Consider the following 14,398-nt stretch of genomic DNA (forward strand, 5'->3'; position numbering starts at 1 on the left):
CCTCGACAGAGTCTGCGGACGGACCGGACCGGGGCCCGGAGGCGCGTGCAGGGGGGGTGGCGGCCTACCTCAGCTGCAGGACCTCCTTCTGCGCCTCGCTGAGGGAGGCCAGCAGCCTCTCGTTGTCCTGTTTGCACTCACGGAGCTCAGCTCTCAAGTCTCGAACGGCGGTCTGCTCCACCGCCAGGAGCTTCCGCGCACTGCCGGCCTTCTCCTGCTCCTCCTTCAGGGTTTTCTGCACGTCACTGGCTATCCGCTTCTCCTGCTCGACCTTATACGCCAGTAGCTCCACTGAGAAAGACACAGAGGACAGGAGACAGCCTCACCCACAAATCCAGGGTGAGCTGTGCCCATGACCTCAGAAATTAAACACAAACTGTATGGGGACGGGACATACTCACTCTTGGGGAAAACGACACTTCCAGGCTTACAGCCGGGTCGCTGGCCTCCCCACCACACTCCCCGGGCCTCAGGGCACCCAGAGGTAGATGGGCAGACTGACCCCACAGGCCAGAGGACAGGACAAGGCTCCCCAGGGCCAGTGGCTCAGGCCTGGGGTCTGCCTGGAGGCTCAGGAAGGAGATGGACCGTCCCCTGCTCTTTCTGGATCACCACTTCCCTGTGACTCCTACACCGTGCGCTCCCCACAGAGACGGCCCCAACCCCAACAGTGTCACGGCCCCAAACCCTAGGGAGGGAACAGCCCCGGTCCTCTATAGACCTATCTGGAACCCAGAAGAAAAGGGACACCTGCACACCCTCCACAGGGCTGGCATGACTCCAGCACCAGAGCCAAAGACAAAACCACAGCCCCTCACGCATGCAGACGAGAAGAACCAGCAGCCCGGCCCAGAAACGCTCCCAAGACAAGGCAACACGACGCAAACGCAAGGCCACGCGCTGGACGGCTCTGGCCCGCCGTTCAGCACCCCGAACCAGGAGGAGAAGGGGCCCTGGGAGCTGCCGGCACGCGCGGGCAGGGACCACAGCTGGCACCACGAGTCGGAGCAGGAGGTGGGGCACTGCCCCCGTGGCCAGACCTGCTCCTGCCCTCACTCACCAATGCTCAAGGCCTAACCAGAGCGACAGTAGCAGGAGGCAGGTGGGAAAAAAAATAAAATTGTGCCCCCGTGTCCCACTCTCGCAGCAGACGCGAGCATGGCACCCACCCTGCCTGCGCAGCTGGTGCTCCTGCCGGCTCCCGCGGGCCTCCGCGCTGGTCAGCGCCCCGCACAGCTGCTGCAGCTTCTCCTGGTTCTGCAGGTGCGTCATGCGCAGCTGGGCGCGCAGGGCCTGGATCTCCGCCAGCAAGCTGCTCCTGTCCGACAGACGGAGGTGCTCCAAGGACTTCTCCTGCACACGGCCCGAGAGATGGGGCGGGAAGGGAGGGGAGCAGGGTCACGGACTCGGCCACTGGACGGCCCTGTGGAGGAACACCCCTGAATGGAGGAACGGGAGCATGGAGTGCGCCCCAGGGCGGGCGAGGGCGGGCCTGGCAACGTGCTGGTGGCTCCACACGAGCAGCGCACCCTCTGCAAATTCGTGCCTCCAGCTCCGCGGGCCCGAGCCTGGGGACGGAGCCTCGTCCCCGACAGAGTAAGAACAGGCTCGCAGGAGGGGTCGGCGACAAACAGGTAGTGTGGAACGGAGGCCCCAGGGGACCTTCCGACCTCACACGGCTCCCTGCGGGTCTGTGCTACAGGCCACTGTGACCTACCGTGGACCTGCCTCTAGACTCTAGTGCCCTCTCCTCCAAAGGACTCGGTGGAGACCGTGCTGACCCCTCTGGCTCTCTGACCTTCCCCACCCGGGGCTCAGCGCTCATGGCCTACGTCAGGACACTTGGTGCTGCTCTGCCTTTAGGAAAAGGCCAGTTACTTCCAGAACACAGAGACTGAGAAGCAGGATAAACGTACAGACGTCTGCACTGGGCGAGATCGCGATTCAACAGTGTTACACGTGGACGGAGGCAGGACACCTTCCCCAGTCCCTGCCGCGTCCCAAGGTCAAACTCCCACGAACCCATTCCGTCACCCTCTCCGTTGCGGGGCTGCAGGAACCGCATCACGGCACGTGCTCACCTGCTCCTGGACCACCTTCTCCAGCCGCTGCAGCAGGGAGCTGTGGTCCCCGGGGTCCGGAGCACAGGCCTGCGGCTGCAACTCGGCCCTCAGCACCTCCCACTCTCTTCCAAATGCCTCCTGCACAACCTGCAGAAATTCTCCTCTCCAGGCAAGACACGTGTCGGGAGGTTCCTAAAATATTGGGACAAGAAGCTCAGCGTTCTTACAAACACATCCTGCGGTGGCCCCGGAAACCGCCCCCCACAAGAGCACCCACCGGTGCACCCACGACCGCCCTAGGGCACACGAAGCCAACGCCGCTGACGGAGGAGACACTACCGGAGGGAGAGCACGTGAGACCGGGCCAACGGTGGGCCAACTTCCTCCTTTCCCACCACCACGCCAGGCCCAGCGCGGACACTGCTGTCTGGCCACCTTGTCCGCCGGCAGGCCTGGGGCTGGCACTGGGGTATTGCTTCCTGCACACCCTGTGGTAGGTAGGTCCCTTGGGTGTGGAACCTACCCTTGGGTTCCCGGGCCTTCACCCAGCTGCCCTGGTTCCCCACTCACGGAGCAGGCACTGGGACCCCATAGGCCCAGGCCTGGCCCCCGTGCCCGGCCCCCGTCACCCACCTCTAGGTCCACCATGTGTCCTCCTCCCACGGCCTTTCCTGCCCTAAAGGGCCTGGAAGGTGCCAGCAAACATGACTGAGAGGGCGGCCGGCCGGGTCCAAGGCCCCTGTGCCCAGCGCTGACCACCCTCCTTCCCTTTATCCCACTCATCTAGCCAAGCGTCCCCCACCAAGTGCTCCTTGCCCACACCTTACCCTCTCTCAGGTGGAACGCCCCGTACCTTCTCTCCCTTTTGGAGGGCTAGGGTCTCATGTCTCCGCAGGGCCGGCACCGCCTCCAAAAGCCTGGAGCCCTCCCTTGGGAAGCACTCAAGGGGGGCCCTCGGCTCGCCCTTGCTCAGGGTGCTGGGTGGCCCGTGGCGCTCGGACAAGGCCAGTATGTGGTGGCTCTCGTCACAAACCATCTGCAGCAGGGCCTGCAACGGGACAGGCCTTTCAGGAAGAAGGAAAAGCGGCCGGAAGCCACCCGTCCATCTAGGCCCTGCCCATCCCCCAGGAACGCTCACCAGGGCTGCGCGCAGAGCTCTCCACAACCTCTGAACCCGAGAGCGGGCTCTGGGGTTCCGCGAGATTCTTCAACAACCACCCCCCACCGACCTTCAGACCCACTAGGAAACCATCTGGAAAGAGGATGTCGCTGTGCGCTACCCCCAGACGGCCGCCCCACCAGCGCCTGCACCAGGGACAGCGTCCCCACCACCCCTTCCATAAGCCTGGGCGGGGCGCAGGGCCGGGCCTTGGGCCAACTTCCCAGGCCCCATCATGGAGATGCCCAGCGACTCCCCAGCTCTCCTGGGACGGCAGCCACCACCGCGCTCTGAGAAGACTGCAGGGACCCGCACAGGGGGCCTGGGCTTCCCTAGGGGTGAGGCACCTGCACACAGCACCCGACCCACTGCAGGCCGCTCTGGCCCTCGCCGCCTACAGCAGGGCCCGGACATGGGCAGCAGGGAGAGGGTCGCCCAACGCCCAGACAAGTCCCGGCACACATGCTGGGACTGTGAGCACAGAACGGGTCCCGCACGGCACCAGGACTCTGGGACATGCACTGGCCGGGTCTCCTGCCCAAAGACACGGACAGAGGAACAAAGTGGCTTCCCCAGAGCTGCCCCCAGGTTAGGACCGACACAGGGTCCGAAGTAACCCGAGCGGCCCTCGCTGCACACGCAGGGTCATTCAAGGGGCGTGTTCCGCGTCCGTCTCTGCGGAACAGATGCTTCGAACAGGGAAGAACGAACGTAGCACTGAAGCGGGGGTGGCCGGGTCGGCTCGGAGGCCGGCCCTTGATTCCAGCCCGTGTCATGGTCTCGGGGTCCTCAGTTCGAGCCCCACATCAGGCTCCAGGCTCAGTGCAGGGTCTGCTTGTGGTTCTCTCCCTCTTGTGCGCCTGCTCTTGCCCAAGGAATCAGAAAAAGCAAGAACAAGAACAAAACCAAGAAACCCAAGTTCAACACCCAAAAAACAAACAACCCAGTTAAGAAGTGGACAAAAGGCACGAAGAGACACTTTTCCGAAAAAGACGTCCAGGCGGCGAAGAAATGCATGAAAAGATGCTCAACATCTCGCTCATCATCAGGGAAATACGAATCGACACCACAGTGAGGGTCGCCCGGTGGCTCAGTAGGTTAAAGCCGCTGCCTCTAGCTCAGGCCATGGTCCCAGGGTCCTGGGATCGAGTCCCGCATCGGGCTCTCTGCTCAGCGGGGAGCCTGCTTCCTCCTCTCTGTCTGCCTCTCTGCCTACTTGTGATCTGTCTCTCTGTCAGGTAAATAAATAAAATCTTTAAAAAAAAAAAATTTTTTTTTTAAATGAGTAAGTAAGTAAATGCGTGTTAAAATTCCTCTGTGGGAGAAGCAGCCATGAAGAGGCTTAGGACAGAGCAGGACCAGTTCACTAGAAACAGGTCTGGCTAGGATCCTAGCGATGGAGCCAGAACCGCGCAGAACCGATGCAGAAAGCGCTAACAGCCCAAGCACCTGTCGCGTCCATGCTCATGCTTCCCGCGCCGCAGCCCAGGGCAGACAGCGGCCGCTGTGGGGAGACGAGAGGCCGTCCCCGAGTCGGCAGCCCCACGCGCGGCCGGAAGAACTCCGTGGCAGACGACCGCCAGCCCCTCCTCCGGGAGCACTTGCCCGCGACTAGGCGTTCCGCGGAGCGCCTGTGAGGACGAAGGACCACGGCCTGCACCATCCCGCGAGTGAAGCTGCCGTCAGGTCACCGCGGCCCTTCGGGGACGTCGCAGGACCCCGGGTCTGCTGCTGAGCCCTACCCTCAGGACTGGCATTCCACCGCGGGACCTGCGCTTTGGGACTGCCCCTCCACGCGCGGTGTCGCCACGGCCTGCGAGCCTGCCCACCCCTCCTGTGGAGCCCGCGTTAGCTCCCGCCGGTGCACAGCACCCCCCAGCACCGCAGCACCAAGGTCCGTGCCACGGACCTGCTCGCGGCTGCTTCCGGAGAGGCCCTGGAGATGTCCAAGTCGGGCCTACCATGGCCTCCAGCGCCCGCTGGGCCTCCCCCCAAGTACTCCTGGCTGCGGGGCACCTGGAGCCGGGGCCACTCCGGCTCACGGCTGCCACGTCGGGAGGCCTGGTAGGGCCAGCTCAGACGGGAGCACAGGCTTCTCTTGACGCTGCCGTTCCCCCGTGGAGAGCGCGGCGGCCTCATGCTCCAGAAACAGTGTAGACACTTAAAGAAAAATGCGCCGAGAAACCTACCGGAAGATACCTCCGTCCTCTCCTCCTTTTTAACGAGGGAACGTGCGGACAAACACAGGGAGGGGCAGAGGGAGAATCTCAAGCAGACTGTGGGCTGAGGAGGAGCCAGGTGTGGGGCTCGATCCCACGACCCTGAGATCACCAAGCTCAACTGACCTCGCCAGCCGGGCGCCCCTCCTGTCCACTGTCACTTGGAAACAGGGAAGTCGCAGGTTCTGAGGGGCTGATGAAGGGCTGCACTAACCGCTCCTGACGCTCGCCCGCGTCCACGCGGCTCCCCTGCAGACCGCGGCTCCCTACAGACAGTCTCAGCCACTTCCTGGGCTCCAGGGCCTTCACTGGGCTTCTGTGTTTTCTTCGTTAATCACTGAACATTAAACCTCAAAGCCCAAGTATACGGAATTGTCCAAACAACTGAATCCAGTCCTGAAAATTACAGGTTCTTCCACCATTAGGTTGCCTGGATTGGAGCTGCTAAGAAACGTGCCTTTAATATTTTATGTCCCATAAAAAACTGAGGAGTGCAAGGGCACCGGGGTGGCTCAGGTCACGATCCCAGCATCCCGGGATCGAGCCCCACAGCAGGCTCCCTGCTCAGCGGAGGGGAGGGGGGGGCGGCTTCTCCCTCTGCCTCTGCCCCTCCCCCACACCGCTCACACTGGTGCGCGCACTCTCCCTCTCAAATAACCTTTAAAAAGAATCCCTTCCTTTGGCCGGCATTCTAACGGCGACGTCACGGGACAGGGGGCCCGTGGGGGCAGCACGCGTGACAGACTTGTCGAGCCGCCGAGCCATGCACCTGAAACCGCAGGGACACCGGCGTCAACGATCCTCACGCTAAAAGCAAACACGGAGCTGTCTTTGGACATGCTCTCGGGGTTGGAGCAGGACACGATGCGGACGCTGCACCACTGACTTATTCAGCCACGTCTGTGTCCGTGCCGTGACACCAACGGTTTGGTCTGCTAGTCCGGCGAGGGAAAGGGAACTCGTGGGAAGTGCCACGGACTTTCTGGCCAAGCAGACGGATGGCACCGTGGAGTCGCTGTACCACGAGCACACGGCGCCCACCGGCCGCGGTCAGTTCACACTAACGCAGCGTTCGCCCACGTCGGCTCCAAGTGGAACCGCGGCACGCGGACTGGGGCTTCCTTCCTCCGGCGACGCCCTGGCTCTGACCCGGAGCACCGAGTCCTCCCACCGTGACCGTGAGTGGAGGACAGGCCCCCGCTCTGTGACCAGGTGGCCATGTGACCGGGTCCTCGGGGGAGGCACATGCATAGCCGCGGCGGGCGGCTCACACCACACCCGGGTCAGAACGAGCCCAGCGCGCCGACGGGGCTGGTCTGGCGGGTGGATGAGCAGGTCTGCCCCGGCGGGCAGGAAAGGTCTTGTTGGGGGGCGGGGGAGGGCAAGGATGCTGCTGGCAAACAGGCGCGAAGGAAGCCTTGGGCCCGTTCTCTGCAGACAGGCCCCCCGCCATGCCGAGAGCCAGCGGATGGCGGAAGGGATGGGACAAGCGAGTGTGGACTCATTGGGGGCCCCCAGGTGTGCCCTTGGAGCTGCCCCACAGGAAGCTTCCGGTCTGGTACAGGAACACACGTGACTGGTGGAGCCGCGGGGCCGGGCCGGAGACTGCCCGTCCGCAATGCCCGCACCGCTACCCAAGTCCGGACAAGCTTCCTTCTCAAGAGCCGCCGCCGGGAAGACGGAGACAGCAGGGCAGAGCGCTCTACTCAACGGGACGGAGACGCCCTCTCCAGCGGCAGCTCCCGCGGCAAAGCCGGCCGCGCTCTCCACCGAGGCCCGGCGGCCCTGTGCCCGCAGACAGCCCCACTGCCCGTGCCCCGCAGCTCGGTTCCCCGCAGGTGCCGGGCAGAGGGCGGCCCAGTCAGGAGCACAGGCCACAGCTGTCTCAGGAAAGGCGAGAGTCCGTCTCCAGAACCAGACAAAGCCCACAACCACTTCCCCATAGAGGGTCATGCGTTCTGATACCTAAACTCAGTTCAGGAAGGCTGACCCTAATTTTGTCTTTTGTGATTTAGTACAACCGAGGCACCTGCAGGCCCCCAGCAGGTGCAGGGAGAGCTGGCCCTCCTCTGGGGACCCCGGAGCCCGAGGCTCCCGCAGCCCCCTCAAGCCCGCCGCGCCAGGATCTCACCTGGGACACCTGTCCCCACGCCCCCCAGGACAGCAGCTGGCTCCGTCTGCAAACACTCACAGGAGACGTCGTTCGAGCGCAGCTACAACCGACGCAGCGGCCTGGGTGGCAGGACGTACGCCACCCGACACGTCAGCACCACGCGGCAGTCACGGCGGCCGCCGACGGAGGCCCATCAACACCGCACGCCCTGCTCCTGCTGGCCCTCACCTTCACTTGTTTCAGATGGACTCCCTTCTCCTTCATGGCTTCCAGCGGCTGCCGGAACTTTCCAGAGGCAGGAGGCAGCACTGCAGGACTAGCAGTGGAGGCGTCGAGTCTTCCCGAACCTTGGTTTAGTATCTCTCCAAACCCCGAGCCATCACCTAAAAACACGGCACAAGGTCCAAGTCAAACCACAATCCTCTGGTGGCCTTCCTGGGGGAGGGCCCGGGGGCAGACACTCGGCAGTGACAGGGGTGTGGCCAGACCCCCGCTTCCTGGTGCTGTGTGAGGCCCCGAAACACCGGGAGAGCTATGGCTGGGACGCCCCTTCCTGAAGACACCCGCAGAGCACCAAAGAGAACAGAAATGTTTCTATAAATCTGTACGATGACTTAATTACATCCATTAAGAAAAAGCGTATTTTGCACGTTTGGCATGTAAACCCATGACTCCAATACAAGCCTTAATAGTCTCTCAGCTCATCTGTAAACAGACGCACGAGTGGGTTTCCTCATCCCCCAAAGACAGGACCCCAAGCCCACAGGGCTCCTGCCAGAAGCACCTGGGCTGACACACGTGTGTGGGATCCATACTTCCACACCCCAGGAAGGGACAAAGACAGGGCAGGACTCCACTCAGGCACACGGAGAGAAGACGGGGGACAGGAGACGCATGGTACCAACTGCAGGGCCGTGTGCGGGCGGCAGGTCAAGCAGCAAGGATCTGGCCAGGTAAAGGGGAGCCTGATGGGGGTGTTTGGAGGCCAGCCCTGAGACCAGCCAGGCTGGACGGGGGAGCCCTCTGGTGTTGAGGGCTCCAGATGCCAGAAACCCCACGGTGGGGCCTCAGAGAGGAGCCGCAAATGTGTCTGACGGACGCGGCACGTCCCTGAGCCTTGCAGAGGCTCGGAAAGCAGAGGGAGGCATCCAGGGAAAAGCAAGCTCGGCGTCTGCAGCTGCTTCTCTGACCGGGCTGGGGCGCCTCGCACAGACCTGGGAGCGCAGCTGCCCACGTGCACCCTGCTGGGGGTCTGAGTTCTCAGACACGCCAAGGGCTGCTCAGAAGACAGTGTGGAACAGGGGCTCAGAGGCGGCCGGAGGAGCCGGTGAAGCCGACACAGGAAACATCAGAAAACCAGAACATCTCCAGAGAAGTCAGTCGACGCAACAAGGAATTGTCAAGAAAAAGGACCAGAGAATACGAAAGAAGAGCTCTTTGAAGTTAAGACCCAGCAGAATGAAAACATTTACTTCCAAGCTTAAGAAATAATTCCTTAAAAGCTTCTTTTAAGAACCTTTATTATCAAATAAAACAAAAGTACAAAGAAATGGAAACAAAGTGAGAAAGTAAGAAAATCAGTTCCGTGGGCGACAGAAGTACAGCAAGATGAGAGCCACGGGTAGGACCCAAGGAGCAACGAGGCCTGTTCAGGGGGAAGGCTGCGGCCAGGCGTGTGGAGTCACGTGGTGGCCGCCCTGCTTCGCGACGCCAGGCTCTGGGACACTGGTCAGACCTGCTGGGGCCTGCGGGAACCTGACTTCTCCCCTGCAAGTCTGCACCAAGCCCAAACTATCCACGCTCGCTGGAAGATGCGGAAATTCTGACAACCCACCTCACACACGCTTTCTCTGCAAACGCTTCTAGAGAGCAGAGTACTTAAATGAGGGGCACGAAGGAGGGACAAGGGGTCTGACCCGGAGAGCGGAGGCGGCACATTCAGAGGGGGACGGCCGCGTGGGCAGCGCACACCCATGCTCGTGGACAGTGGGGCGGGACCCATGACGGAGAACAGGAGGGAGGCCACGAGAAAGGAAAACCAGCTGTCTGCGAGAGGACCCCGTCCCCGAGGCTCTGCGGGCAGGTGACCCGTGCGCTCGACACACACACACCCTGGGGTGTGCGGACAGGACAGGACGACGGGGCCACCTTACAAAGACCCAGAAGGGACGTATGAGGAGACCTGGCAGCCAGAAGTTTACACATGTTGCTGGAACCAGCAAATGGAATTTAGAAATAAATACCACACACACTTCCCGAAGTTAAACGTGGCGTCCTCAGGGAATGGTGGTTTGGCCGGGGGGCTGGGGGGCACCTTGCAGAACCGCTTGATTCTTAGACCAGGAACTCAGCACATGGAGTAACTCAAAACTAGAATTAGGAGGTCGCTGGCCCCACTGAGCACAAGCGGAAATGCCCATGAACTCGCCTTTGCGGTCTCGTTTTCAAAAGCACCGAGTTGAGTCAATGATGACTTTCTTATAAAAAGTGGAAACATCTCAGGAGGTGACGGACTTGGGAAAACCAGTCAGAGAAGGACAAAGCTAGGAGGCTGTGCTTTGGCAACCATCCTAATGATGACCCAGGCCACACTCACGCCTGGAGACCAACACGAGCGGGTCCGAGTCAGAAACGAGATCACGGCACGAGGTCCACGCAGTCTCCCGCCCGACACCAGGCAGTCAAAATCGGGAAATCTGAACAAAGCCTGGCAGACACCAAGGGGTCCAACGGACACAGGCCTCGTGCCGGGGTGCCCTGGAAGGCCACGGCATTGGTGTGCACACTCTCCGGACACCGGGGACCCCCACGCTGACGACGTTGCCACAGACCCTGACGAGATTCAGGACCTGCTGGCAAAGGGCTTCCTCTCCAGTCCAGACGGCATAGCCTCCCTCCCACACTGCGGTGGTCAGCAAGGGACACCCGAGTGCCTCGTAACGCGCAGCACCCCTCCCGTGAAGGGCGCCGACGGGAGAGTGGCAAAATCTGAGGAGGGTCTGTAGTTGAGATGCTGCCGTGGGCCACGAGGAGGTCTGGGTGCGGAGTGCAGGTTTTGAAGGTGCCCAGTTGGGTTTTCCAGAAGAACAAGACCTCAGGCCTTCGAGTGCCACTCAGCACAGGGAGGAGAGGGAGGCAGGCACGGCCAGGCTGCACCTGCAGGTGTAGCAAACGCCAGCCTGGAGGGCCCGTGGTTCCCTGAAACCTTAACAGTTAAAAAAAGAAAAAAGATGGACTCACTGTTTTCACTTCCGTTGTTTTTCCCTTCAAACCCGAGAGGACAGGTTCTGGGCTTTTCTTGAGCGTCAAGAGATGTTACAATAAAATCTTCAACATCTTTCTCCTGTTCAAACAGGCAAGTTTTTAAATGGTCATAAAATAACAACTTATCACATCAGGGAGCTGAACTAGCCAGACGGAAACTTTCTAAGGCCTGAACTGATCATTTTCCCACACAGAACCCAAGTAAGAGTGTTTCACGCCTGGGAACGCACTGAAATCATGTGCTTCTAAGAAGTTAAACAAACCCGGCCACAGTTCTCTAGGACTATTTTAAAGGAGTCACCAGCAAACATCTCAGATTAGAAACCAGTTCCGTGGTAGTGTGTGCACGGGTATCTCAGGCATCATGTTCCCTGTAACTTGTTTTTTATTTTATCTAACCCAGGATGTGCAAAATCTCAATATTATTCCGTACAAAAAGACACAATCCATCTCAAAAATAACTTTTTGAGATTAATTACCATTAGATGTAGAACCTTGTAAGAAATACAACCGAAAACCCATCTAGAAAACCCGCCCTAGACCAAGAACCTGAACAACTACATGCGCAGGCGGGTTTGGGGCCGCACTGCTCGAGGCCGCGCTAGGAGCGCACGGAGGCCTGGCACATCTGAGCAGGACTCGTGCATCACACGTACTTTCAGGGATACCTCAAGTCCTCTAACTATTCATATTACAAGCGACTGGGGCTGGAGCTGCAGCTGTCCCTAAACATGGCTGACCAGGGGACTGCCGTGCACACCCGCGCCAGGGCCGCTGGCCCCGTGAGGAGATGAGCCAACAATGGCTGCAGCTATGATACCGCAGACGCTGCGGACACACCCCCATGGGAACACTCTGGGGCCTGGGCAACCCGAGGACGCCAAACCAGGGCAGCGGCCCCAGAAGACCACTCACCACAGACATCCACTGCACATGGCGGTCAGCGGAGGGCGCCCTATCTGCAGCCAAGGGAGATGCTGCCCACGTGGAGGCCTTTCCTGCTGCTGACCCACCCAGGTACCCAAGCAGCTCCACCTGGTCTGCCTGCAGTGAGGCACCGGTCCTGTCCTGCAGGGAGGCGTCCAAGCTCAGGGAGTCTGAGCACGGCGTCAGGGGCAGGCTGGGTGCAGGCTCAAGGGTCGAGTCCTTCCTGACAACCTCCGGCGAGCTCCAGGAGGACAGATCCATTCCCCGGAGTGCGTTCTTCAAGGGCCCGGGCCTCTCAGGATGGGCCAGGTCACGGGAGCCACCGTGGAAGCCTGCTTGTAAACAAGGTGACCCGTCCTGCAAATCAACCTGGTCTTGCTCGGGAACATCCGACATTTCATTTTTTATCAGTGGATCCTGACTTCCACTGAGGTTGATTAGATCACATGTGGTTTTCTCGATACGAGACGCATCAACAAGAGATTTATCCGTTTCTTCACCATTATCAGAACAATCACTCCAACTGTTTTCTAGAGCACGTGGAGATGCCACTGGCTGAAGTCTGAAATCCTCTGTCTCAATGTTCTGGAAGTTCACAGAATACAGCAAATGGTTCAACTTTTCTTGAAGTTCTTTCACCTGACTTAGGAGACCAACTTTCCATGGCTGACAATCTTCCAGTAGTTTTCCCTTATTCTGCATGTAAAAATGAAGAGGCATAAAGTGAAATAATTGAATCACACCTAGTCATATCTGTCTGGTTTCTATAAGCTAGTTTCAGAACTGCCTGAGCCCTTGAGAAGAAGCCTCCACGATGAGCGCTTGGGTGGAGATTTCAAGCTTTTTTAACTCCATGAAAGACAGAATCACAGCTGAGAGCTCCTTGCCTATGAGCTGACTGCTGCAAAGGACTCTGGGAAGATGGAAGAGCAGGAAGCAACAGGAATCTGTCTCCTGCCCAGGCATCTGCGCTGGCAGAACCGTGCCTGCTGTTATAACTCTGGAGTCTGTCCAAGGCTCGCAACTTCCAGGGGGAGGCTTGGAGGGTAAGCTGAGTCAGTCTGGGTCAGTTCCAGCTCTTAGCACAGCAGCAGCTACCCATCCCTGGACCTCCAGCCCCTCGGCAGGCTGGGGTGCGCCTACTCCTGGAGCATCTCGCACACAGCCTGCAGCACCTGGTTGGTTTCTACACACCAACAGGGCAAAAAAGGACCCTGTCCTCCAAACATTGGGCATCTGTGCTCTGCTTCGGCTTCTGATCGCAGCCCACAGGCAAAGTGGTGGGAAGCCGTTGTTGTGGCCCCTACCCCTCCGGCTGAAGTGACCACCAGAGGATTTAAAGGGAAACTGTCCTTCTTCCCCACCACAGCATTTTTCTTTTTGAGGAAAAACTAAACACTAGAACATTAAAAAAACAACTGCATATAGAGAGGAAATGAGAAAGTACACTGCATGTGCTCAGGTGAAGGTGCAAACTAAGAAAATATCTGAAGAGACCTGAAGTTTAAACTTCAAGCTGATCCTCAGCACAGAGACAGTCTACAACTAAAAACAACAAAAACAAAAAATAGCAAATTATGAGTAAGTAGGAGATTCAGATTTCCAAATACACAGTAGACTCAAATGTTCACTGTGCAAACACATACCAGAAAAAAAAGTATCCCAAGGCATATAAGGAAATAGGAAAGTATGGCCTATATTCAAAGAAAGAAAACAAACCCAAAGGAACTGTCCCAGAAAAAGACCCAATGTCGGATCTACTAGCCAAAAACGTTAAGACAACAGTCATGAAGACATTTGAGGAACTACAGGAAGATGTGGAGAAGATCAAGAAAGTGATGTGTAAACAAAGTAGAAATATCAAAGGAGAGAGGAAAATCTAAAGAAACCAAAAAGAAATTGCAAAGCAGAAAAGTAGAATAATTAAAATTAAAAATTTACTAAAGGGGGCGCCTGGGTGGCTCAGTGGGTTGGGCCGCTGCCTTCGGCTCAGGTCATGATCTCAGGGTCCTGGGATCGAGTCCCGCATCGGGCTCTCTGCTCAGCGGGGAGCCTGCTTCCTCCTCCCCCTCTGCCTGCCTCTCTGCCTACTTGTGATCTCTCTCTCTGTCAAATAAATAAATAAAATATTTAAAAAAAAATTTACTAAAGGGATTCAAAGACAGATTTGAGGAAGAGAAAGAACTGAACTTAAAGACAATAATGGAAATGATCCTGTCTGAGGGAAAAAAGAGGAGAAGATTGATAAAAGTGAATTCAGACTAAGGGACCTGTGGGACAGCAGCAAGCGGACCAACATACGCATTGTGGAGTCCCAGAGGACGAGAGAAAGGCGGCTGAGAGAATATCTGAGGACAGACTGACGAAAAGTTCCCAGAATTGATGAAAGACACAAATATAAACATCCAAGAAACTGAACAAACCCCAAAAAAGACGAATTCAAAGAGAGACGCACCAAGCTAGGTGACAACCAGATGCATAAAAGCTAAAGGCTCTAACTGACTTGTCACATACAAGGGTCCTCAGTAACATCACCACCAGGTTTCTCCTCAGAGACCGTGGCGGCCGGAGAACAGCAACTCGGCGTATTCCGAGTGCAGAAAGAAAAAACCCTGTCAGCGACAAATCCAACATCCAGCGAAACCGTCCTTGA

At 58.4% G+C, this 14,398-nt stretch overlaps 1 protein-coding gene across 8 annotated transcripts in view; it reads right to left on the reverse strand.

Moving 5' to 3' along the window:
- PCNT (pericentrin) overlaps positions 1 to 14,398 on the reverse strand; it is a 110,285-nt gene that overhangs the window by 15,221 nt on the left and 80,666 nt on the right. For all 8 annotated transcript variants that reach the window (XM_044250746.1, XM_044250751.1, XM_044250750.1 and 5 more), the window contains 7 exons: positions 11,734 to 12,441; positions 10,795 to 10,897; positions 7,783 to 7,937; positions 2,917 to 3,111; positions 2,082 to 2,255; positions 1,170 to 1,353; positions 69 to 291 (listed from right to left, as the gene is read on the reverse strand). In XM_044250746.1, the coding sequence (XP_044106681.1) occupies positions 69 to 291; positions 1,170 to 1,353; positions 2,082 to 2,255; positions 2,917 to 3,111; positions 7,783 to 7,937; positions 10,795 to 10,897; positions 11,734 to 12,441 (1,742 nt within the window). The remainder of the gene's footprint in view (positions 1 to 68; positions 292 to 1,169; positions 1,354 to 2,081; positions 2,256 to 2,916; positions 3,112 to 7,782; positions 7,938 to 10,794; positions 10,898 to 11,733; positions 12,442 to 14,398) is intronic.

This window comes from Neovison vison, chromosome 6 (genome assembly GCF_020171115.1).
Source record: "Neovison vison isolate M4711 chromosome 6, ASM_NN_V1, whole genome shotgun sequence".
In the NCBI taxonomy this organism is placed as follows: Eukaryota; Metazoa; Chordata; class Mammalia; order Carnivora; family Mustelidae; genus Neogale; species Neogale vison.